The sequence below is a fragment of the Calypte anna genome, chromosome 1 (genome assembly GCF_003957555.1).
Source record: "Calypte anna isolate BGI_N300 chromosome 1, bCalAnn1_v1.p, whole genome shotgun sequence".
NCBI classification, from domain to species: Eukaryota; Metazoa; Chordata; class Aves; order Apodiformes; family Trochilidae; genus Calypte; species Calypte anna.
Window position 1 is genome coordinate 88,547,630 of NC_044244.1, and position 22,715 is coordinate 88,570,344.

The 22,715-nt window shown below is 35.9% G+C and overlaps 1 protein-coding gene across 1 annotated transcript in view; it reads left to right on the forward strand.

Annotated features, from left to right (window-relative positions):
- Positions 1-22,715, forward strand: part of ANKS1B (ankyrin repeat and sterile alpha motif domain containing 1B) — a 410,716-nt gene that overhangs the window by 115,165 nt on the left and 272,836 nt on the right. Inside the window, 1 exon segment of the mRNA XM_030447180.1 lies at positions 2,680-2,845. Coding sequence (XP_030303040.1) covers positions 2,680-2,845 — 166 coding nt within the window.

A 22,715-nucleotide genomic window follows, 5' to 3' on the forward strand; every position in this document is an offset into this window, starting at 1 on the left:
ATTCAGTCACTGGTCAGGGCTTCTTTCTTGCTTGCATTCTTGGTTTTAGAATTCTTGAATTTAGAAGTTATAAATTTAGAAGTTGTAAATAAATTAATAATTGCCTGGTAAGATGCAACATATCTACATCAATTATCACTGTGATGCATGATATGCAATAGTACATCTTTAAAACACTTTTTCTGCTGTTAGTCATCTGGCAGTCATGTCTGACTGATGTTGTGCCATGTTTCAGGGAAGTAATGAAACTTCAACCGATCTGATTTCTATAAGAAGGGAGATGAATGATGTGAAAAATTTTCAGTAAAATGCAAATTCTGCCTTCTCGTCAGTATGTTCGTTCAGATTAGATGCTACTGAACAGCTATAATTTTATTCTTAAGTTATACAAACACAGATTTTGATATCCTGCTTGGTATCTCAGTCCTTGAGCATACATCATTCAGATTGATTCTTATGAGGAATGCAAGACTATGTAAAAGGCAGAAGCAAGAGCAGCCAGAAGCTTAGCAGAAACACAGAAAAAAGGCCTACCAATATGTTGGTTTTGAGATATTTTATGGAATATGGTTCCACTTGTATGTAGCCATTTCCAGTAACCACAGAGATACTTTTTTTAAATTCCTTTGTTAAATAAATTTTTGCCTCAGTCTTTTTACAGCAGACTGAAATGGACAAGCTAGACATTGCTTTTTTTCAAGGTAGGAAGGAATAAGGACTCTTCTGCAGTTGCTCTTCAGCTGATTCAATGCCTCCATACTACACAGTGCAGTCCAGGGAGAAATATTTTCTAAATTTATTGTGAGAAAAGGGCAAGGATATATTCCGGATTTAAAAGTGCTGTAATTTATAAATTACAAGGTTTAAAAAAAAATCTTCTCTAATTTAAACCTAGTGTTCCAGCTCATGCACATTTACAAAACTGTGTATTTGTAAACTTCTTGATTTCAGTTTTACTTTTCCTAAGTTCCATGATTCATTTTATCCAAGTGTTATTTGCAGGATTTTTTAAAAATAGCTAAGTAGCACTGGTTATTTTTTACAGAATGTGGGCTGCAGGAATAATTTTCTATTACTTCTATTAATAATTTCTATTAATTTTCTATTAACTTAAGTTAAATAATTGTATTCAGACTTCAGTAAGCCCACTTACAAACTTTTTCAGTTCCCTGTTATGTCTGTAGAGTCTGCTAGCTGAAACTAGTTACTATTAGCAAATACCAGTAAGTTTGCTAAAGCAGAGAGCTCATACTCTCACTAGACATAAAAAGCAAAAGGTAAAAGAGGTAGACGTGCAATCACATTCTTCTTTTAGGTATGTTTTTTTAATATTGGCCACTAATCTTGTATTGGTTTTTACTACTACATATTTTTTATTTTTTTTATTGCAAATGCTTGCTTGTTCCGTTTATTTAGTGAGTTTCTTCCCTGGCTTATAATTAACTGTTTCCAGTATTCATTTACATGTTTGTTATTTAGTGGTGGGTTAGCCTAGCAGGCATTTAAAAATAGGTTCTTCTGAAGTCATCAAGTGAAATTTTGAAGTGGAGCTTCTGTTGCTGCTGTCTCAACCCCATTCTTTGAGAGGCCTTGAATCCATTACCAGATAATGAGCTCCCATAAATATCAGGTCACAACACAATAAGCAAGAAAAACTGCAAAATCTTCAGTTGTGTCGTGATCCGCTAGCAGTACGAATCATTTAGCTAAAAGAGCTGTTACCTATAGCCATAGTTTACCTTAGGCAATGTGAATCCTTGTTGGAGAAATTATTAATTCACATTCTGCAGTTATATTCTGGGTAGTGCTAGGATAATAAAGGGTACTTTCTAGCTCTTTGCATTTTATTATATTGTATTCAATTTATGTGCAGTGTTTAACTTTCTCAGGCATCTGTATGGCCAATGTAGGAAAAACAAATTTATCTCTTTCCCCTACAGTTGCTTTCTGATGGGATAAAAAAAAACAAACAAAAGGTCACAAATCAGAGACCCTGGTGAAACTGTATGTTATCTTCTTATTCATGTTCTAGAGCAGAGACAATCTTCAGTGAACCAGCAAAAGTTCTGATTGTTTCATTTTTTTCCTCTGTCACCATTTGCTAATGATGGAATTCACTGAGTACCACTGTTAAGGGACCTTGCACCTTTATTGCTGTTCACTCAAATACAAAGCAGTAATACATCTTCATTCACAACCTGGGATTTTGTCATTAAAATGTAGATGGCATATCTTTAGCTTTCTTATATGTAATATAGACATATTTTAAAACCATCCCCAAAGAGAAAGTGATCGTGGCGGCTAATATTATTGTCAATTTTATGAGTTATAATTTAAAAAAATGAACAAGGCACATAATTAAAACAAATAAGAGACATTCCCTTGAATTAGAAAACAGCAAAGCAGGTATGGCAAGAACAGTTATGTTGGAGCTATGTTTGATGAATAAATCCATTTTTGTAACTAAACGAGCTATATCACAGAAAAATTCCAAGAAACAAGTAATGTTATCTTCTAGCATGCAAGTAATTATTCCGGTCTGTTACTATTTAGATTTCAGCAGAATTAATTATTTGATTTGCTGAATTATAAACCCTGCTAGCCAGAATTTTTTAACCTGGCTCTTTTCCTGTGTCATTTGAAAAATATCTCTTACCTACTTAAATTTTTGCATTTCAGGAATCTTATTCAAAGAAGAGAGGTTATGCATTGGAAGCAATACCCTCTGTACCTCTGGATGCAGTTCCTTCAGAAAATGATAGCAGTCTTTGTGATTCAATAGACATAGCAGTGACCAAAAAACCTTGTTCCCTAGAGATAGCAAGAGTTCCTTCCTCAAGACCAGGTAAATCACCAAATAATCCTTTACATAGTCTTTGGTGTAAGTGTAATGTTATAGAAAGTATAGAATTATATATAGAAGATAGAGGATTGTATATTTAAGAATAAAGTACTCTGTTTACTTATCACAGCATGATTACAGTCTTATTAGCTTCCATAAGAGCTTTATATCAGAATAAAGATTAATATCAAAATGCTGTAGAAGGGAAAACAAAGCAGAGGTGTAAATAATTTCCTAGATAAATATAAGAAGATTGCAAGAAGCTAAATTAGAAATATAATTTCTTTAAGCCCAGCCTTTTGCAGTTATCTATTTACTAACCTCTATCTGTTTTTAAATGAAGTGCTACATCACAACTTCATTAATTTACAGTTACAATTAAAATTTTAAAGTATTCTGTATTTCCATGTTACATAAAGGATGATGAGTGAAAGAGAATGAAACAGTGCGTAAGAATTGCTAGAAATACTAAATGACAGTTCGGCAGAGTGCTGTGTTTATGATGTAGGTTTAAACAGCAATGAGTTAAAATAGTTAGAAGCCAACAGAATAATACTGATTCAGATGAATTTTATTAAATGTATGGAGTCTGTTTACATTCTCAAAAATTATATGCTGTTTGAACCTTTCATTGTTTGAACTATTGTTGAACCATTCCTTGTTTGAACCTTTCATTGGTTACCACCTGGTACAGAAATTTCAGAACACAGCCATTTCACTTTAAGTTATTTGACTGGGAATCTGCTTTGACAAATGACACTTTCCACCAGCACAGATCTTTTTGAAATGTGCAATTGACTTTTTGACCTGTGATATCTTGATTAGGAATCATGATTTGGGAAATACAGAAGAATGACAGATAATTGTTGAGTAACATCATGCTACCTATCTATCTGTATAAAGGGAAGCACCTTCCTGATTTTGCAGCTGAACTAGAGTTGGAAGACTTACAGAGCCATATCAGCCATATTATTTAAGGGCCAGATATCAAGATACAGCTTTGGAGACTATGAGATGAGGTCATGTGGATCATAATTCTCCATGAAATTTGGGCTGAGGAAAACTTGAAACCACCTGTATTGTGAACAGTGATCTAAGAGGTGGCATAAATTGGGATGCTACCCTTATAGTTGCACAGAGTGGACCAGAATCTGGTTCAAACATCAGCTCGACTACTTGTGTAACTAAAGGTTTACTTTGTTGATGTTTTGTTGATAATTTTTTGGCGCTGGTAATCTAAAAAATTAGCAGACTGTGCAGGACAATATTAGGGGTTGTCATCCAGTAGAGGAAGAAAATTCCAAATTAGCTTTGTTTTTCTGGCTTCCACTTGATTAATCACTATAAACATACTTATTGCAATGGGAAGGTTGCCATACCCCCATTCCACAAATTGGCAAATAGAGTTCATTTTCTGCCTCCATAGTAAAGGGGCTCAACTATAAAGCTTTCCATTGTAATTAGTATTTAAAAAAAACAAACAAAAACTTTTCACTAACTCAGATACCAGGTTTTCATGTGTGCTCTCTGCTGAACAGAGGCATTTTTCATAAGCCTACTAAGTCTGCTAAGATCAGAATGAAAAACAAAAGTGACATTTTTGGGTCTTAATCTGGAAAACATTATTTTGTGAATGTTTAAACATGGTGTCTATCAGAGACCTAAAGAGTAACCAAGGAAGCTGTTGTACATGTAGTACACGCATAATTTTAAAAAAATCTAGCAAGGTCAGTGGGTTGACAATACAAATATACTGTAATTCTTTCTGTCTTTGCTTTCCATATACCAGTATGATCTTGTCCTTGGCATTTTACTGGAAAGAACATTTGGCTGTATAAATAAGCAGACTCCAAAATGTGATTTTATTTTAAGCTATAAATGTAGTAGTTATCTAATTGGCCTGGCTTGTAAGTCATGTCTGTAATCACGTTGACTGTTACCTATACTAGAAATGGCCCAAATGTAACCAACCATGTTACTTGCAGTTGTAAGGTACTTATTCACATTCAATTATGCATAGTATTGTCAGCCTGCATCTTCAGTTCATACAGATTTATTGCTTCAACAAGTTATGTATGGTTACAGAGATGATCAATTTAAAACACATATCTAAATTCATGCCTTTTTTTCCTGAATTTGTATTGCTGAAATGTGCTGACTTTGAGAATACTGTTTCAAATCCCTGTGCTGTGTCATATTTAGAGTTCATTTCAGAGCATGAGGCAGCACTTTGAACAGAAAGTTGCATCTGTCAATCTCCTTTCCCTGGGTGTGATAGGACACTGTCTTGCTACTAAACTCCTAAAAGTTTGCAAATAGTCACCTTGCCAGTCATTGTTCTCTTATCTACTGAGAAAAAAACAGGCTGCTATGTAGTTCTCTGTATGGTCTTTAATTTCCTGAATCTTATTCTTGAACTCACAGGGAACAGCAGAGGATGGACACACCAGGCACCAAATGGTAAAGGATTGTTAGATATAAGGGAGAACTGAAGAGAAAGGAAATAAAAGTAGTCATTAAGTTTGTTACTTCCCTTTCTGAGATCCTGTGTTGTGTGAGTTTTAGGTCTGCTTGCAAGAAAGGTTTACGTAGGAAGAATGGTTACATCAGTGCATATGGTGGCAATTAAAACAATTGCCTCTAATTAGGACTGATCTAAGAGTAAAAAAAACTGCATGTGAGTCAGAATTCAAGATCCGTTGTTCTTTGTCTCTGCTGTGGATTGATAGAGCAAGGTAGGCAGAGAATGGTTGTACCTCTGCTTTTAAAGTAACACTTAAGACTTGAGGAATATTCTGAAACGCTGCACCCTTTCAAACAATTTTTTGTGCTAGGTAAAATACTAATTTGAATTTAGGATTTCATAAATCAATCACATAAAATTAATTTAATAATTGATTAATGAGCCAATTTTACTAACAATTCTATTGGGCTGCTCCAGAACAGTATCCTCATTCCTTTAACTAGACATTTCTACAAGTAATTTTCATTCTTAGTCTGCCCTCCCATTAAAAAAAACAAAATCACATGACATATTTAACCTTGAAAAATAATGATAAAATTGTATTAGCTCAAAAGGCACACATTAGTATCGCCCTTTTGATCCATTGGATATAATTACGTTTTATGAACTAGGAACAAATCATCTCAGAAAAGGTGTATAGTTTTAATAAATGGCTGAAGTTCCAAGCATTTGATAATTCTAATGCTCAAGTAGGCATTGCCAGATATTTTCATGAAGTTAGTGGAGTTTTGATCAATCTAGAGTACCAGAAGCTTAGGTCCATCACTGCTGCATTTGGGCTGATGATGCTTACAGACTTGCATCCTTCGTAGTTTGGAAATGTCATACCATGTTCCATCCTTGAATGAAATCTAGGACACGTTACAGAAGACATGTAATAAATGTTGGGGTTCTGTTCATTGGAGCTAAGTACAGACAATATAGACAATAGACAGATCATATCTCTTTCAGCCTGCTTCTAGTTCCTGCTGCAGAAACGCCCTAGGAGTGAGATAAGTTGGCAGCCTACATACTACATTTTTAATAATAGTGAATTTTGGCCTTTTTTTTATAGTATCATAGGGTATCATTAGGAATTAGAACTTTTCAAACTTTGTTTCAAAATTTGGTGAAAATTATAATTCCTATTTGGGAAATTTGACTTATCCATGCTGATTAACGAAGGTTTCAATACAGCGTCTCATTATCGTGAAGAGATATTGCTGTCTGTAAACTGCATAAAAATCATCCTTGGATAAAAGAGTTACAGTTCAAGGACCTATTTTTTTCCAGTTATGCTCCTTTACTGTGGCTGCAGGTCATTGTGATTTTCAACTTGAAACAGCTGAGCTGTAGTGATGCAGAACTCAGTGTCGGCTCCAAAATGCAGATGGAAATACTGAGAGGCTTCACTTAGCCTGAGCTCTCAGCCACCACACAGTCAGCAGTTCTTAAGCCAGAAATTTTAAAGATAACTCTGATATGCCTAGGCAGTTACATTTAAGATATGGCTTCTGTCAAGGGAGAAAAATATCCTCATATATGTAGTGTGTAAGCACATACTCTGTATCAGGCGAATACAAGGTGAGGAGCTGAAACATAAAGGAGGAGGTATCTTAGCAGGTGATCATCTACTCAGCTAACTGTACTTTGGAGAAATCTTTCTGTAGATTGATAGGACAAGGTTGGAAAAGTGTGTTAGCATCTCTGTCTCAGTATCTCTGCTTTTGAAGTAACATTTAAGACTTGATAGGAATATTCTGAAATGCTGCATCCTTTGAGACAATTTTCTCTGCTAAATAAAATATAAATTTGGATTTAAGGTTTTATAAATCAATCTCATAAAATTGAATTTCATGATGTTTTTGTTATTTAGAAAAAATCACTTAAATTGCATTTAAATGTTAGTGCCATGGTACCATACAAGAGAATATATGTTATTAATGGTGCCTTTTTCTTATAGCTTTATAATCACAGCAGGGAAAATAACAAAAATGTTTGTCACTGATTTATTATGAAATATCAAACTGTCCCCAGGAGGTCCATCTATGGATAAAAATTGTTTTTTCCTTCTTTCTCAGCCTGGCTTCCCTCTCTTGTCATTACAGTGAAAATGAAACCAAAAATTTGTAGCCAGTGTGTCAGCTCACCCCTGCTTGCATTCTTGCATTTACGGTATAACACTATGCCAGTCAAGCAATCTCATACAGATATATAGGAGATAGTTCTTTAGAAACCTGAATTGAAAGATAGCGTAGCTGTGATAACATTTTAATCAAAATTAAACCATGAATCTTCTATGTAGTTTCCAAAATCATGAAGTACTTGGCTTGGTACATTAAGTGCTGTTTGCCAGGTCATCAGTTTCTGATTGATTTCAGTAACAAATCTTCACAGCACATATCCTGAATATGTAGACATTCCAATGATCCAGACTGAGAATAAGATAGTATTTCTGAGTAACTGAAAGCTTTTGGTATCGTAGTGCATATTTGGAATCATTACTACCTACTTGCCAAGAGTGCTGAATTTCCAAAGTACTACATCTCAGGCCTGATATCTCAAGGGACAGCAAGGGGCCTCACTAGTCAAGACCCTCTATCACCAGCTCTGAGCAGGGCAGACCTAGAGACTGTGTCTGGGTTCAACCAAGATCCCAGATGACCAAGCAAGTTTGTGCTGATGAGGTAGATCTAAAGTCAAGCAAGAAAGTCAATGGAAGGATCAAGTCTGGTGCTGGCCAGGAAATTTGTGATAACAAGACCATGCCCAAGGTCAGGCTGGGAAGTCAGCTCATGAATTGGGGTCTGAATGTGCAGGACTGGTACTCCTTTAGCATAGCTCAGGCAGGAACTGAAGGCCCCAGATTGAGCTGAAATGGTGTCTGTAGGAAAGGGGATATAAATGAAGATCTTCAGAATGCTGATCAGGGCCATTAGAGCTTATTAGTGCCTCAGGGCCCTGGCATAATGTATGAATGATAATCAGTGTCCTGTATTCTTGTCTGTCACTCAAGGAGACAGTATTTCTGAAGAGTATAATTTATCTGTATGTTGAGTGAGAAGTGAAGAGCCACTCAGAGCTTGTCAATATGGAACACAAAGCATAGGTGTGTTATGATAATGTGAGCCATGCATCGTTTTAGTGGAGCAGATAACTGGCAAGAGGCTTCTGTTTCCATAACAACCCAAGAGTTGAAGTCTTTCTTAGGCAACAAGTGGTGTCTCTTCTGAGCAATTTTTTGCCTTAGATAAAAGCTCTTGTTATTAAGTAAAATTTCCCTGCTCTTAAGGTGCTTTATACAGTCTAATGCACCTTCAGCACAGAAAAAGAGATTCATAGGCCATGAGAAGAATGTGTAAAAGAGTCTCAGAAGTTTCAGATTTTTTTCAGAAAATTAGGGGTTTGAAGGGACCTTGAAGGATCATTGAGTCCAACCCACCTACCAGAGCAGGGTCATCTACAGGAGGTCTTGCATCCAGGTGGGTTTTGAATGTCTTCAGAGAAGGAGACTCCACACCGCCCCCTGAGCACCCTTATCCACTGCTATGTTACCCTCACAGTGAAAAAAGGCTCCTTATATTTATAGGGAACCTCCTATGCTCAAACTTATATCCATTGCCTCTTGTCCTATCATTGGACGTAACAGGGAATCATAGAATCATAGAAGTGCTTGGAGTGGAAAAGACCTTCAAGATCATTGAGTCCAGCCTTGTCCTAACCCTATTAACCCATTCCTGATGACCCACCACTACAGCATGTCCCCAAGCACCACATCCAAGCAATTTTTAAACACATCCAGGGATGAAGACTCAACTGCTTCCCTGGGGGACCTGTTCCAGTGCTTAGCAACCCTTTCTGTAAAGACGTTTCTCTTGATATACAGCCTAAATCTCCTCCAACACAACTTGAGAAGAGCCTGGCACCATCCTCCTTGCTCTCTCCCCTTATGTATTTATAAACATTGATGAGGTCCTCCCTCATTCTCTTCTCCTGGCTGAAGAGTCCCAGATCCCACAGCCTTTCCTCACAAGGGAGATGTTCCACTCCCTTAATCATCTCGGTCACTCTGCACTGGACTCTTTCAAGCAGTTCCCTGTCCTCTTGAAGTGAGGGTCCCGGAACTGGACACAATATTCCAGATGCAGCCTGACCAGGGCAGAGCAGAGGGGGAGGAGAACCTCTCTCAACCTACTAATCACCCCTCTTCTAATGCAGCCCAAGCTGCCACTGGACTTCTTGGCCACAGGGCACATTGCTGGCTCATGGTTATCCTCCTATCCACCAGCACCCACAGGTCCCTTTCCTCCGTACTGTTCTCCAACTGCTCAGTCCCCAGTCTGTACTCGGAGTTGTTCCTACCCAGATGCAAGACTTTACACTTGCCCTTGTTGTAATTCACTAAATTTCTCCCTGCCCAACTCTCCAGCCTATGTTCTTCTGAATGACAGCACAGCCCTCTGGGGTGCCAGCCAGTCCTCCCAGCTTTGTGTCATCAGCAATCTTGCTGAGAAGACACTCTGTCCCATCATCAAGATCATTGATAAAGATGTTGAACAGGACTGGACCCAGCACTGATCCCTGGGGGACTCTGCTAGCTATAGGTCTTCAGCTGGACTCTGCACCATTGATCACCACTCTTTGGGCTCTACTGTGTAGCCCATTCTTAATCCATCTCACTGCAGATTCTTCTACCCAGCATTTCCTGAGCTTGCTCATGAGGATGTTATGGGAGACTTTATTTCTCATTTGGGTATTCTGGAAAGAGCAGGTGAGTGTTATATACAATAGATAGTTCTCATGCACATGCATCTGGAACCAGTTGCAAACATAGACAAATAAATTGTAATAACCCAGATGTAATATTAACGTTTTTTTAAAAAATTTAATGTCAAATTAACTCTATTTACTTATATTTTTAAAAAATGTATTTTTTTTTAAAAGGAGGTTAACTAATACAATCCAGTTCCCTGGAAGCAATGCTTATTTTCATGACCTATTCCCCTTTCACTTGTTATTATTGGTGACCCATATCAGCTATTCCATGATGTCAGGCTGAAAGCCTGTAACTACTGAGGTTACGTCATTCACTGAAGTCTTGTCAAATCTTAGCTTTATTCCAAGTGCCATTAAGAAACGGCACCATTGTTGAGATAGCTTCTTGTCTGATCTCTTTAAACTCTTTAGTACAATAGATGTGTTGATTAAACTTTTTGAGCTTTAGTGACTCATATTGAACATCCCCTTTGGACATTTTAATATAAACATATTTTCACATAAGATTCTGTTTGATATTTTGGAAAAATATTTCACATCTCAGTTTTAGAATGTTATTTCTTTTGATACATTTCGAGAGTAATGTGCCAAATTCTTTTTTTTTTCCATTGTCCATTTATCTCCTCCGTGTCCTTGATGCTGCAGAGGTCTATGGAGAAACAGCATTATAATCCTAATTAAGGACTTCTTCAGAATGCATAAGCACAGGAAGCTGAATTGAGGTTGCACAAGCCATGTCAATTCATACATATCACATCTCTGATATACTTCCCTTTACAACCTATTCATTCCAATAAAAGGTTTTTAATATATAATTAAGATAATTGCTCCCCGTCACTTGTTTCTCTGGATAACCTTTCTGATAACATCTTTAACAGTGAAATATAATTCTTAAAAATACTCTGTCATTTCTGAAGTTAAAGCACATGGGAATGACTGATACCATGTGACCAGTTCACTATCAAATAGATGCAGGTTTCCACCCATCCAATACGTTCCAGTGAATATGTTTATGTTCTTTAATTTCACTTACATTGCTAGCTTATATTTTCTCTGCAAAGTGAGAGAAAAGGGTTGCAGCTTGACATAGCTTCTTTTTGATCCACTACTTTTTGTTATTTTTCATTAAAGTACAAATGAAAAAAAAATCTAGCTTTCATGGGAGTTTTGGGTGAGTTTTGCAATTGAGTGCTCATCAAAGTGCATGCATTCTGACCAACATTTGATTTCATCCATCCCAGTGTGATTACCATCCAGAATAATCTCATTATACACTTGACTGCATGCTGTCAGACAAAACCCCTTTTTTCAAATCAAGACAATTATTCAAAAGAACACAATTATTTTGAGGTCTTTCTCATTTTAAAGCCAATACGCATATATTATTTAACAGAATTTGAGTTTTTCTTTGCCAAATGACTATTAGTTGTGTCATCCTTAGCAAATACTTTTGAGTCAGGGATGAAATATGCCTAGATCATATACAAAATACTCCATTCTTGTAAGTAATGCTATGCTTCAAAATGCTCCTGAGATTGTTTTATAATTGAGCAGATGTGATGGTACCTCTTGTAAGTGGCAATAAGTTACAGATATATGAGGAATAATACTACTAATATTAGCTGTAATAATAAAACTTGGTTTCACCATTAATTTATTTACATTTTAGATGCATCTGGTATATGGTAGAGGTATATAAGCATGTATATGGCATAGCTCTTCATGGAGCTCTTCAGTAGGCATTTAGCTAACGTGTCTTGTTGCACCTGTGGATTTTCTACACATTTTTTCAATTCTTAAATTGAATTATTTACACAACTTTCAGGTTGAATCTTACTTGGGATAAGAATTTGGGAGAAACCAGTTGTCTTGACTTCATGCTTTCTATTGTTATACTCAAGACCTCGCATGTTGTCCTACTTAGCTTTAGGATGAAATGGAGTCCTAAAATTTTAGAGATCCAGGTCTCAAGAATCAATGCTTTGCTTGGCTTTGGTCTATAATGCAATAAAGTTTCAAGTACTGTAAAAGAATTCTAAACTGTTTTTCAGAAACACTGTGGATGTAACAGGAAACACAATACAGATATGTCTTGAATGACATAAAGAACTCAGTTGTCCATTGTGAAAGATTAATTTCTCCACTGTTTGATCTCCCAATTTCAGATGATAAAGCTGCTCAGCTCTGAATGATCAATCATTAGACACTGCAATATACATATCTTAGCATCATCTAGACATTCTCATAGGTCCTGTCTCCCCTGCTCCGTATGTAGTTTTTCCAGTCTTTTTTGTTATTCTGTATGAAAGGCTGCAAGTGTAATACAGTTTATTAGGGAGTGCTTTGTGGCTTGCTGTAGATGGTGACACAATCTGTAGACTACAGGTGCCTTGCAGCCCATTAATTATTATGTGCTTGCTTTCAGTTTAGCTGTTGGATTTGGTGATTTGGACAATCCCTTATATTTCTATATCCCATGTCAGGGGATTTATCTGGAACATGGGGGATGAGGCTGAGAGCCCTAAATACCATGCTATAATGTGTGTGTCACAGGACATGAGAATGTTATTCAGCATTGGGCCCATCCAGCTCCACATCAGGCCAAGATCTATGAACTCAGTCCCTGCTCTGCTCTATCAGAATAGTGTTGAGCTTCAGCAAGACCCACAAACTGAATGATCAAAAGTTCTGCTTTGTGGGATACCTGCCTGGAAATCTTTTGTCTTTTTAGTCTTTCTTGCAAACACACACCAGGACTTCCATCCTAATCCAAGAATTATTTCTGATTAAAATATCCTGGAAAGGATGCATTTCATCAAGAAAATCAGTTTGGATTAATCAGTTCTTATATGGTGAAAACCACTGTCAGGTGATTCATGACTACATTCACACTTGGGCTTGGGGGCTCTGCTAAAGAGGCAGGTACTGAGGTCTATGGCTCATAACTCTGCCTGCTCCCCCCTTCCTGCTTTTTCTCCTTTCCTCTCTGTAGGGATCATCTGCCTCACAGCTCCTGTGCTGCTTCAAATATTGCAGTGAGGAGTCACTGGCTTTGATAGGAATGCAATTAATAACCCCAAATTCTTTTCTACAGTTCTAAGTCTTCCCTGTACTCGTGGCCAAACAAACATAAGAAATTCTACTGGTCCTTCTGACTATCTGCAGGAGAAATTTATTGTTTTGTGACTGACTGCGTCAAAATTTGGCCATGATTTTACTTCATATCAACCAGACAACTGAATATATGAACTAATAATTTTATTTCAGCATTGACTCCTGAATCTGATCCAAAATACTATCTTTTAGGATTAAAAAATACCACAACCTCTTTCTACTGTCTTTATTACTCCAGAAAATAACAACTGTGTTAACTTTGGCCAATTTTAGCTATTATATTTAATATTTAAATAAGTTTCATTGTGTTCTACTGGGAACTCCCTTCTTCATGAGCATATGTTTTATTAATTTAAAAAAAAAATCCACTAACTTCAGTATGTTTGGAAGGCAGAAGTCTTGGCATAGCTAGATTTTGTTAAATCAAAATATTTGTGAAAATACTAAGCAGTTACTAAAATAAAGCATTTCTTTACCTAATGAACAGATTTATTTGTTTTGTTCAGTTTCAGAGATTATTAAAAAACTAGAAAAACATTAATTCCTAGTGAAGGTAATCAGTGCTACACTGTAAAAAATATTTTCCCTCCTGTTCTATTTTAAGTTAAATGAAAAAACACTGGTTTACTTCCATTTCCTCTGCTTCATTTCCCTTTCTGCATCTGCTAGTCCGGATGGCAGTATGGAGCTTGCTGCCAGAGTTTCCTTCTATTACATTACAGAGATTTCATTTTCGTTCTTTTTATACCATTTTCCTTTCTACCACCTCAAAAGGAAACTTGGAGTGTGCAAGGGATGTAGGATTTTGCTACATATCAAAAATAGGTGGGGAAGGGACTTGTATTGCCCTTCCACAGACACATAGATGCAGTATACCTTTACAAGAAGCTAACAATAAAGGTTTCTGCTGCAGCAGGACATCAAACTAGGTTTTTTCCATTTTCTCAATATGCCTTTCAGTATTGGAAAACTGGAAGAACCCATCTAAAAGAACATTTTCAGAAAACTGGAAAAGTCTTTAGAACGACCGTGTCATATTTTTTTAGTCCCCGGCAGGGCTTATTATGCTTTCTATTATACAGTTATATCATTTTGTGCTGTAGTATCTGTCCTGCATGAAGACATTAAAAGTAGCTGCTGGTAAAAATACTCTTTCCACTCTAGCTCCAGCTGTTCGCTCTATGTCCTTTTTTATTTCAGGTATCATTCCCTCCCTGCTGGAAGATACTTAAAATAATATAGCACAATTAAAATCAGTGTCTTACCAGTAATGCTGGGATTGAGACTAAATTTTTCTCAGAGAGCATTTCCAGTATTTTGGCAGCTAATTCTGTCTTATGTTGGGAAGAAAAAATATCAACACTTTCAGTATACATTAACTATGTAAAATATGCAAAAATACTTCTTTTCTGAGCAGTTATATGGTTTCTCTTCAGAGTTTTTCTCATTCAGCCAAAGTAATAATACAAAAGAATTTTCCATTGATAAATTTATCTGAAGTTTTAAATTCCCTATGAAACCATTGTAAAGAAAAAGCAGTACATTTCATAAATTTCTTGCTCAGCTGCTAGATATACTAAAATGTATAGAAGATTCTAAATAGAGCAGAAGTTATATAAACCCTGCTTTGTAGATAAGCTTAATAATATTTAAATGTATACCATTGTTATAATAAATTTGTGTAAATTGCAGCAGATAGAAAGTAAATCAGTGGAGGAATATTTACAAATAAGGTAGAATTTCAGTATTTTGCAGAGAAAAAATATCTAAGTGTGAATAAAAATACATAAAAGTACTATATGAAAAATTGTTTTGGGATGTTAATCATAAAAAAGATCATTTGTAAATTAAAAAATACAATCAAGTGATTGGATGTTTTTAGTTACTAGACACTCTAATGCTGTAGTGCCATGAATAGCTGTTAATGGTTTGACACTGGATTATGTTATTCCAAAATTATCCACAGTGTTTCTTTTATCTTTCTTAAATCATTTGGACATGATCAGGGAAACATCCTGGACTAGGTGGCTGGTCTATTCTAATACAGAATATAAAATTCTGTAATGCAATTGATTAATTTAATTAATTTGAATTCTAATTTAAAATTTAAGAGCACACACTTCTAAGGTTCCATACGTTCTGACCGTGTATTAGTAGTGAACACTATCTTCTGGACAAGGTCTTTATGCTTAATGAGTATACTGTAGCACTGTATACAATATACTTTTCTAGTTTGGAAAAAAATTATTTTTTCCATGTATATATATATGCAGAAATCAATTTTAGGGTTACAACTGAGCTCTCTGAAGTTACTCACAGATGTTACTGAGATGTTTTAAACCATTAGTTCTAGTTCTCTGGCTTTAAAAGTTTTGGTTAGCTTTTTTACTTTAGTGTCATGATAAAGAACTGTATTAACTAATTGATACTTCAGAAGAACTAATGCTCATGAAAAAATATTTTTGTCCATAAACTTTTGTCCATAAACTTCAATTAATGATGGATGCATGTTGGGAAGTTTATCTTCAAGGCTGCTTAAATTATTTATTAACTAAGCTTGATCCCCAGGGAGTGTGACTACCATCAGTCTTATTTAATTGGTCTGAGAGCACTTACTCTGATCACCTTTTGCAGCTTATATTTTGAGTTAATTTGAAGTTGTATCCTAATCATCTGTATGTGCAATCTGGTTTGCTATGTTCAGTTTGGTTTCCTTACCAAACAAAAGTTTGGTTACTCTCTTTGGATTGTAGGAAAAGCCTTGTGAAACAGTGAGGCATGCATGTGGCAGCATTCAGCAAATAGACCCCTTATATGTATCATTCCTTTTTGGATGATATTTTTTTTCACAAGACTATCAGGCATTCCATTTTTTAGGGAGTGACTGAAGTAAACAAAAATATTTTAGCATCTGTAATTAAATCCCGTGCTTTTCATTGAACTTCCAGAGATACGGCTATGTGCTGAGACAAGGCAAATATAGAAATCTGTGAAGTATCTGTCATAGGCAAGTGCAGTCATTTCACTACATACCTTTCCAAAAAGAAAAAAAACATTTCACACACACAAAAAAAGAAAATAAAAAGAAAACAAGAAAAAGGTTATGGCAACTATGTAGCATTGTTTTTGAATGCTCAATTAGACATCAACAGCTTGCAGAGGCAGTCTCAAAAGGTTATTCAGGAAATGGTGGAAATCACCCATCATCTCTCATTAGTACTTAATGAGAGATGTTTTTCCAGACAGTTGCATGGTATTACATTGGTTATGCAACCTTGAAGCAGTTCCAAAGTCTATTTGTGCAGGTGGGTGATTAGAGGAAATAAAAAGTTGATAATAGTTGTACCCAACTCTCATGGATGATGCAGGAACAACTAAGCAGACCCCTGCTGCCACTGGAATGCATTTCCCTGGTAATTAATTCCGACACAATCCTGAAATAGCTGTCACATCGAAGACTTGGCCAGTTATAGCTTCAAGTGCTTTCAACAAGACAGTTGCAGATATATATTTACAATCCTACTCAGAACAATGGTTATTCAGGTTTAAGTGTGCAGGAAACAAAACAAATTCAAAAGAGCAAATTCAAACAGTTTAATCCAACTGTTCTCTCTATGCAACCAGTGCAGCTACCTACTGATTGCATTATTCAGTATTCCATCTGCTCTTTTGAAATGTCTCTTGTAATGTTTGCTCCTTGAATTCCTGAAATACATGGCTGTCCTTATCTGTAGTTCCTAGACTTACAGCATGCTGGAAACTTACATAGGAGAGAAGATTTGCTTTGGGGTTCTCATCAAATTAGAACAATTTAAAACTTCAATCCTGTGGCAAATTGCCTAGTTCCTCAGCTGGGGCTTCTCTTTAACATGAATGGGGTTTTTATCTGCCTGACAAAATAACAGATTTTGTAATATTTTTCCTGTATTTCTATGTGAACTGCAGCCTGACTTAGTTTACTCTATGCAATTGCTGTGAAGCTCTGCAATGGATAATCCACCTGTAGGAGACATTGTGTTTTTATCACACATGCACTGCAAGAAATCTTAAACATGGCAGCTCTCTGTCAAATCAGGTCAATTCATACTAATTTCTGACCTACTCTGCTCAGTTTTTGTCTGTTTTATCCTTCCTATTCTTGGCTTGAGCTCCTGTCTCGTAAATTTACTGCTAATGGAATTCAGCAGCCTGGATGACCCACAGTGAGTGAACTGATCCCAGGTAGTGCTGACTCCTTCCCTACACAATTCTCGAAATATCTTGTTTGGGGCTTGCACTGAAATCTGTCTGTGTGTATATATCAGTGCAGTTGTGTGATTTTCCTTGTTCTGTCTTAGAAAGGGTCAACTGAATTTAATGAGCCCTCTGTAAGCCTCAGGAAGATAATTGTACCAAATACTCTTTACCATTAGGAGTAGGATTCAGATGATTCTTTATGTTGGATAAAGCTCAGAAACAGTCGGAGAGACTCCATGAGGCATAATCGGGGCAAACTTCTTGGTGTTCTTCTCAGTGTGAGGATATCCTGGTATCCCTGAGAAAGTTTCCACACCTTTGATTATCTCTGGAATCAGAAAATACTAATTTATCTGTCACTCCAGTGTGGCTATTAGTGGCAAGTCTTTCATTCCAGTCATGAAGCTTTTTAAAGAACTAGATGATGATTTGCCCATTATTTAAGGGCACTAACATTTAGAATTTATTATCCCATCCATGATGAGACATACATTAACCTGCTCAGTTCGCAGCCAGTCAAGATGTTAAGAGGACATGTGTACAGACAAAGCCATTCTAGCATTTTTCTTGAAAGATGGGTCCAGAGCCATACAAATTACCAGTGTTCCTGAAGCACTTTTCTAACAGTCTAGCAAATTGAGTCTGCTAAAATGATCAAAATTAGGTTTCTTTTGTTACCACACTAAAAAGCATTTTGTTCCCAAGCGTCTCCAAGGTACTTAGAGCTTTAGTTCTTTTTTTCTTTCTTTTTCTTTTTTTTTTTTTTTTTTTTTCCATTTTTCATTTCATATATCCTAATGCTGCGATATATAAATCAGATGGAAGATTTTGGCCTTCCTTCAAGTAGTTTGAAACATTGCATGAAATTTTCCACACTGAACCGAGCTTGAGGAATAAAAGGAAATTATTTATTAGTAATAGGGTTCCCCTGAAATGGTTGTCTATGTGTGTATGCAAACATATATTGTATGATTATGCATATGTATATATGTGCATGTTCGTTTTCCACCCTTCTTTTTCTTTCTCCTAGACTTGCAGTGTCCAAATCAACCCAGACCCTGGGGTTATACTATAGTGCTCCACAAGGTTATGATTGTACTTTGTGCTTTAAGTATTTTGGTTTTGTCTAGCATATTTTCAGAGGTTTTATAGTTGAGTATGTATAAAAACACATTAGATGTGAAGTACATAATCTAGATCTAGATGAGTACTGGTCCATACCTCTAAAATTTTGGGGTTTTTTTTCTGTTCTTACAGAAAGTTGTAAGTATGACCATATTGTATTTAAGTGACTCCACAAATAATTGGAATGTGGAAATAAAATAACCCAATTAAACATTGTCATTCTGGCTCAAGCACTGGATATGAACTTTAATAAATCATTCTTCCCAGTTACTATTCATTGCTTCAGGCTCAGGGTGGTTTTGGGGGACATAAGGCAGATTCCTGTTCGATCTGAAGCACCATTTCAGGTGGAGACAAGAAATATAGGGTCCTTCTGGCAGCTGTGAGGTACAGTTATGGTGTGGGTGTTTGGTAGAATAAATAAGACACTAAATAGTGCTTAAAATGCACACCTTCATGTATTGTAAATGAAGTGTCATGAGGATCGACTTCAGATCCATTGCTATTGGCCTAAAGTTTAAATATGATTAGTGTAATATCTAATACAGATGTAACTGTAGATTTTGAAAAGGGCACTAGAATGTTTCTGTGATGAAAGTGGAAAACTACAGATTAAGAGGTTTTATTTCTAAGGTAAAATCTAATTGCAACCATGTTTCTGGAATAGGGGCTGACTTTTGGCTTTTGATATTTTGCTTGCTGAGATGTGGTAGGAAGTGTTCTGGTTGGGATACTTGGTGTCTGCCTGATAGTTAATATTTTGACTTTATATACATGTAGTGCCTTTTCTTTGAGTATATTATGAGAAGAAATATCTATTAGAAAAGGTCCAGTGAGCAGTCTATGTCCTCACAATAAATGGGTAGTGAGATTACAGTTTTAATGGAACACTTTTTAAACTGTGGTGTTATGGTCTATTAGTATTCATAAGGGTATTTTCCTCTATGCAGAGTGTCACATGGAAGACAATCACCCACTACCTGACTACTGATGTCACACAGCACAGCAAAAGGCAAAGTTCCCAGTTCATGATTTTTTATAGTTTCAGTTAAACAGTTAACATTTTTATGACTTTATCTGACATGTTATTAGAAGGTGTAAGTAAAAGCAAGCAGTAGAAGAACACCACAGTTTGCGTTTGCTATGTACTAAAAGAAGACAATATTTACTTTGATTTTGCTCTGTTCAGACTCAAATCAGAGTGATCCTTAAAAATGTAAGCTGGTCACTATATCCATGAACAGGAGCTTCTTGCACTCCCTCTTTTGTTGACTTCCTGTTATCCTGCGTGCTTCAGAAAAAAATTACTGTAATTTTTTACCATGACAGTAGAAAAAAAGGTTAGGTATTATTTCCACAAAGATCATTTGGAAATGTTAGTTACAGTTTTTAAGAGTGTGACTTGGGATTCAGCCCTCATCATTTTAGGACCTTATTTCAGTTGCCCATACACAGATGTCTGTTGACATCTGAAATGATTTTGGGCATCCTAGGGTGGAGGCTTTAGATGGGCAGTGAAATTCCACAGTTCCTGCAAGCGTCTTGCAGAGGCCTTGAGTTCCCTTGGACCACAGAGATATTGTTAGTTATCAGTGCTTTTGCAGTTGAGTCTTGTCCTATTTGTCTATGATAGAAGTGTCCAAGCTAGCTAGCTAGGCTTTGTTTAAAATTAATATATATCTTCAGATAGTCAATTAAGCTTTTCAGGCTTGCTCTTCTGACCTAATATTTCTTCAGGATAATATATAATTGATAATATAAACATAGAATATGTTCTAAATTCTAATTAATACTATTTTAATGGGTTTTCTGTGACTGAAAGACTTTAGCATGGTCACTGAAATGTAGCTGTATTTAGAGAAATCTCACCTTGCAAGTCTGAAGATCATTTTTTGTCCTTCAAATGAATGCCCTTTCTTTGGATAGCAATTTAGTTACTAGCATATGAATACAGAAGTTTAATTCAGACTTTGAAATTTGGTTCCAAAAATCTGTCTTAGTAGATAGACATATAGAACACACTATATAATGTCATTTTCATTTTATTTAGAAATCCTTCTCATACTGAAAGACTGTATTGTGAATGAATCACTGAGTACTTGTAATGTCACTGATAGTACACCAACTTTTTTCCAAAGTTATATTAAATCTTGTATAGTATTTTTTGTGTGAGCCATGAGGTTAGTGTACATTCATAGTTAAATATTTTTATGAACAAGAAAATTACGCTTATACTAATTAGGCTTCAGTAATGTTGAACTGGATAATACATAAAAGTGAACACTGCACAAGAAGCATCTCTTCTTTGCAACTGTGTTATATTTGACAGTGTGGTGAAAACCAGATTTTATTCAAGTGTTTGCCTTGCTGCTTCCTTCCTTACTTAATGTTCTCATAAGAAATGCACATTTCTCATGTGACATGAGAAATTTTATGAATTTTTAATTCATAAATTAAAAATAAAACAACACCCCACAGTTATGTGAATTATGAATTCATTTCTTATGAAATGTTATTCAATTTTTTAATCAATTTACTGAAAAACTGTATATAATAACCATTGGTGAAATACAGAATAACTGGAATAGACCAGTATAAAGCTAATTTCAATTTCAGGATTTGGTGGACCTGGTTCAATATTAATAGGTTTAAGTGCAACAAAATTAAGCCACCTGTCTATATATACTCAAAAGGTGTATCTTGAGAGTAAACGTTTTGTATCTCGTGTAGGGAACGACCTGACCTTCAACTTCCAAGTAATAGTTTGTAGTTCATAGTTTGTAAGTACAGTCTTTCAATGCATAATGAAAAGACCAATATGCCCAGTCAGGTTGTATGAATCATTTGTGGTACCATTGCTGTAAACACTGAGTCTGCTTCTACTATAAGTATTTAAATAAGCAGGAAAAGTAGCAAATAGAATTTTAAAGGGCAGTCAGATTAGAAGATTAAGATGAAGGTGTGGAAACCTGTCTAATCATGTGAAAAATTTAAGAAGCATCATCTTATTTCATATGTCCATGAGATGGTTAGTGATAAACATGATTCTGATGACACTGTAACACTTTCTGTTCTTTAAAACCTTGTATGTGGAGCCGATCAATCAGTCACCAAAGAACAAGGTTTGCCAGAATGTAAATCAGCTTTTTATGTAGTCCACACACTAGATCAGTCCAGTCCAGCTAGTCTAAAGCCTGAGTTTATCTAACTTTTTTCCCCCCTTGTGCTTCATCTGGAAATAGAATGCAAAACATTGTATACTTTCTTTATCCTAATCTATTTCTTTGGCCCTGAAACAAAGGAAATGGAAGATTGGAAGTACTCAGTAACCCTTTTTAAAACCACAGTAATCTCCAGTTACAAAATCCTTGTGACAGTTTCTCATGTGTGATGGAGGCAGAAAGGAATATTGTTTGAGTATGCTGCAGTTGAGTAATTTCTAGCTGCCAGATGATCCTTGGAGCCTGGAGTTTTCCTGGCTTCTATGGAAACATCTCTTAGCTTATTGCAACTAAGCCAGGAAATAGAAGAGAATGACAGCCATAGATCCTTCCCTGTTGGCCTCATCTGTAGCATGTATCAGAAACTCAGCAGAAGAATTAATCTTTCCTTGGTAAATTTGGTAGGTTCTCAAGTTTCCAAGTTCTTTCTGCTATTAAGTGTTCCACTGAAACATACAGTATTACTGTTATGGTTTCCTGTAGGTGAAAAAAAATGTTTAGTTTTGTTACCAGAGAAAAAACAAATTAAAAAAAAATTATGATGCAATTTAATTACAAAAGAAAATATACTCAAATCTATTCTTAATGAAACCATGAGTACTGTATCCGTAAACAGAGACATCTCATAGACTGGCTTCAGGAACTAATTTGCTGGTGATATTCTCTCTCGGATGGAGCAGACCCAGGTAGTAAATCATTACTGGCTGCCTAATGGGAAGATCCTACTGTGAAAATAAACAGCTGTCCACAACAAAGAAATTGTTTACAAGAAACCATTGCATGTCAGACACTTTGTTCCCTTGAGAAAAGATTGAAGGCACTAAATACTTAGCAGCTGGTTTTTTTTTTCTGTGATGTTTATTTCAAGGATATTTTTTTTTAAATTTTATTACTACTT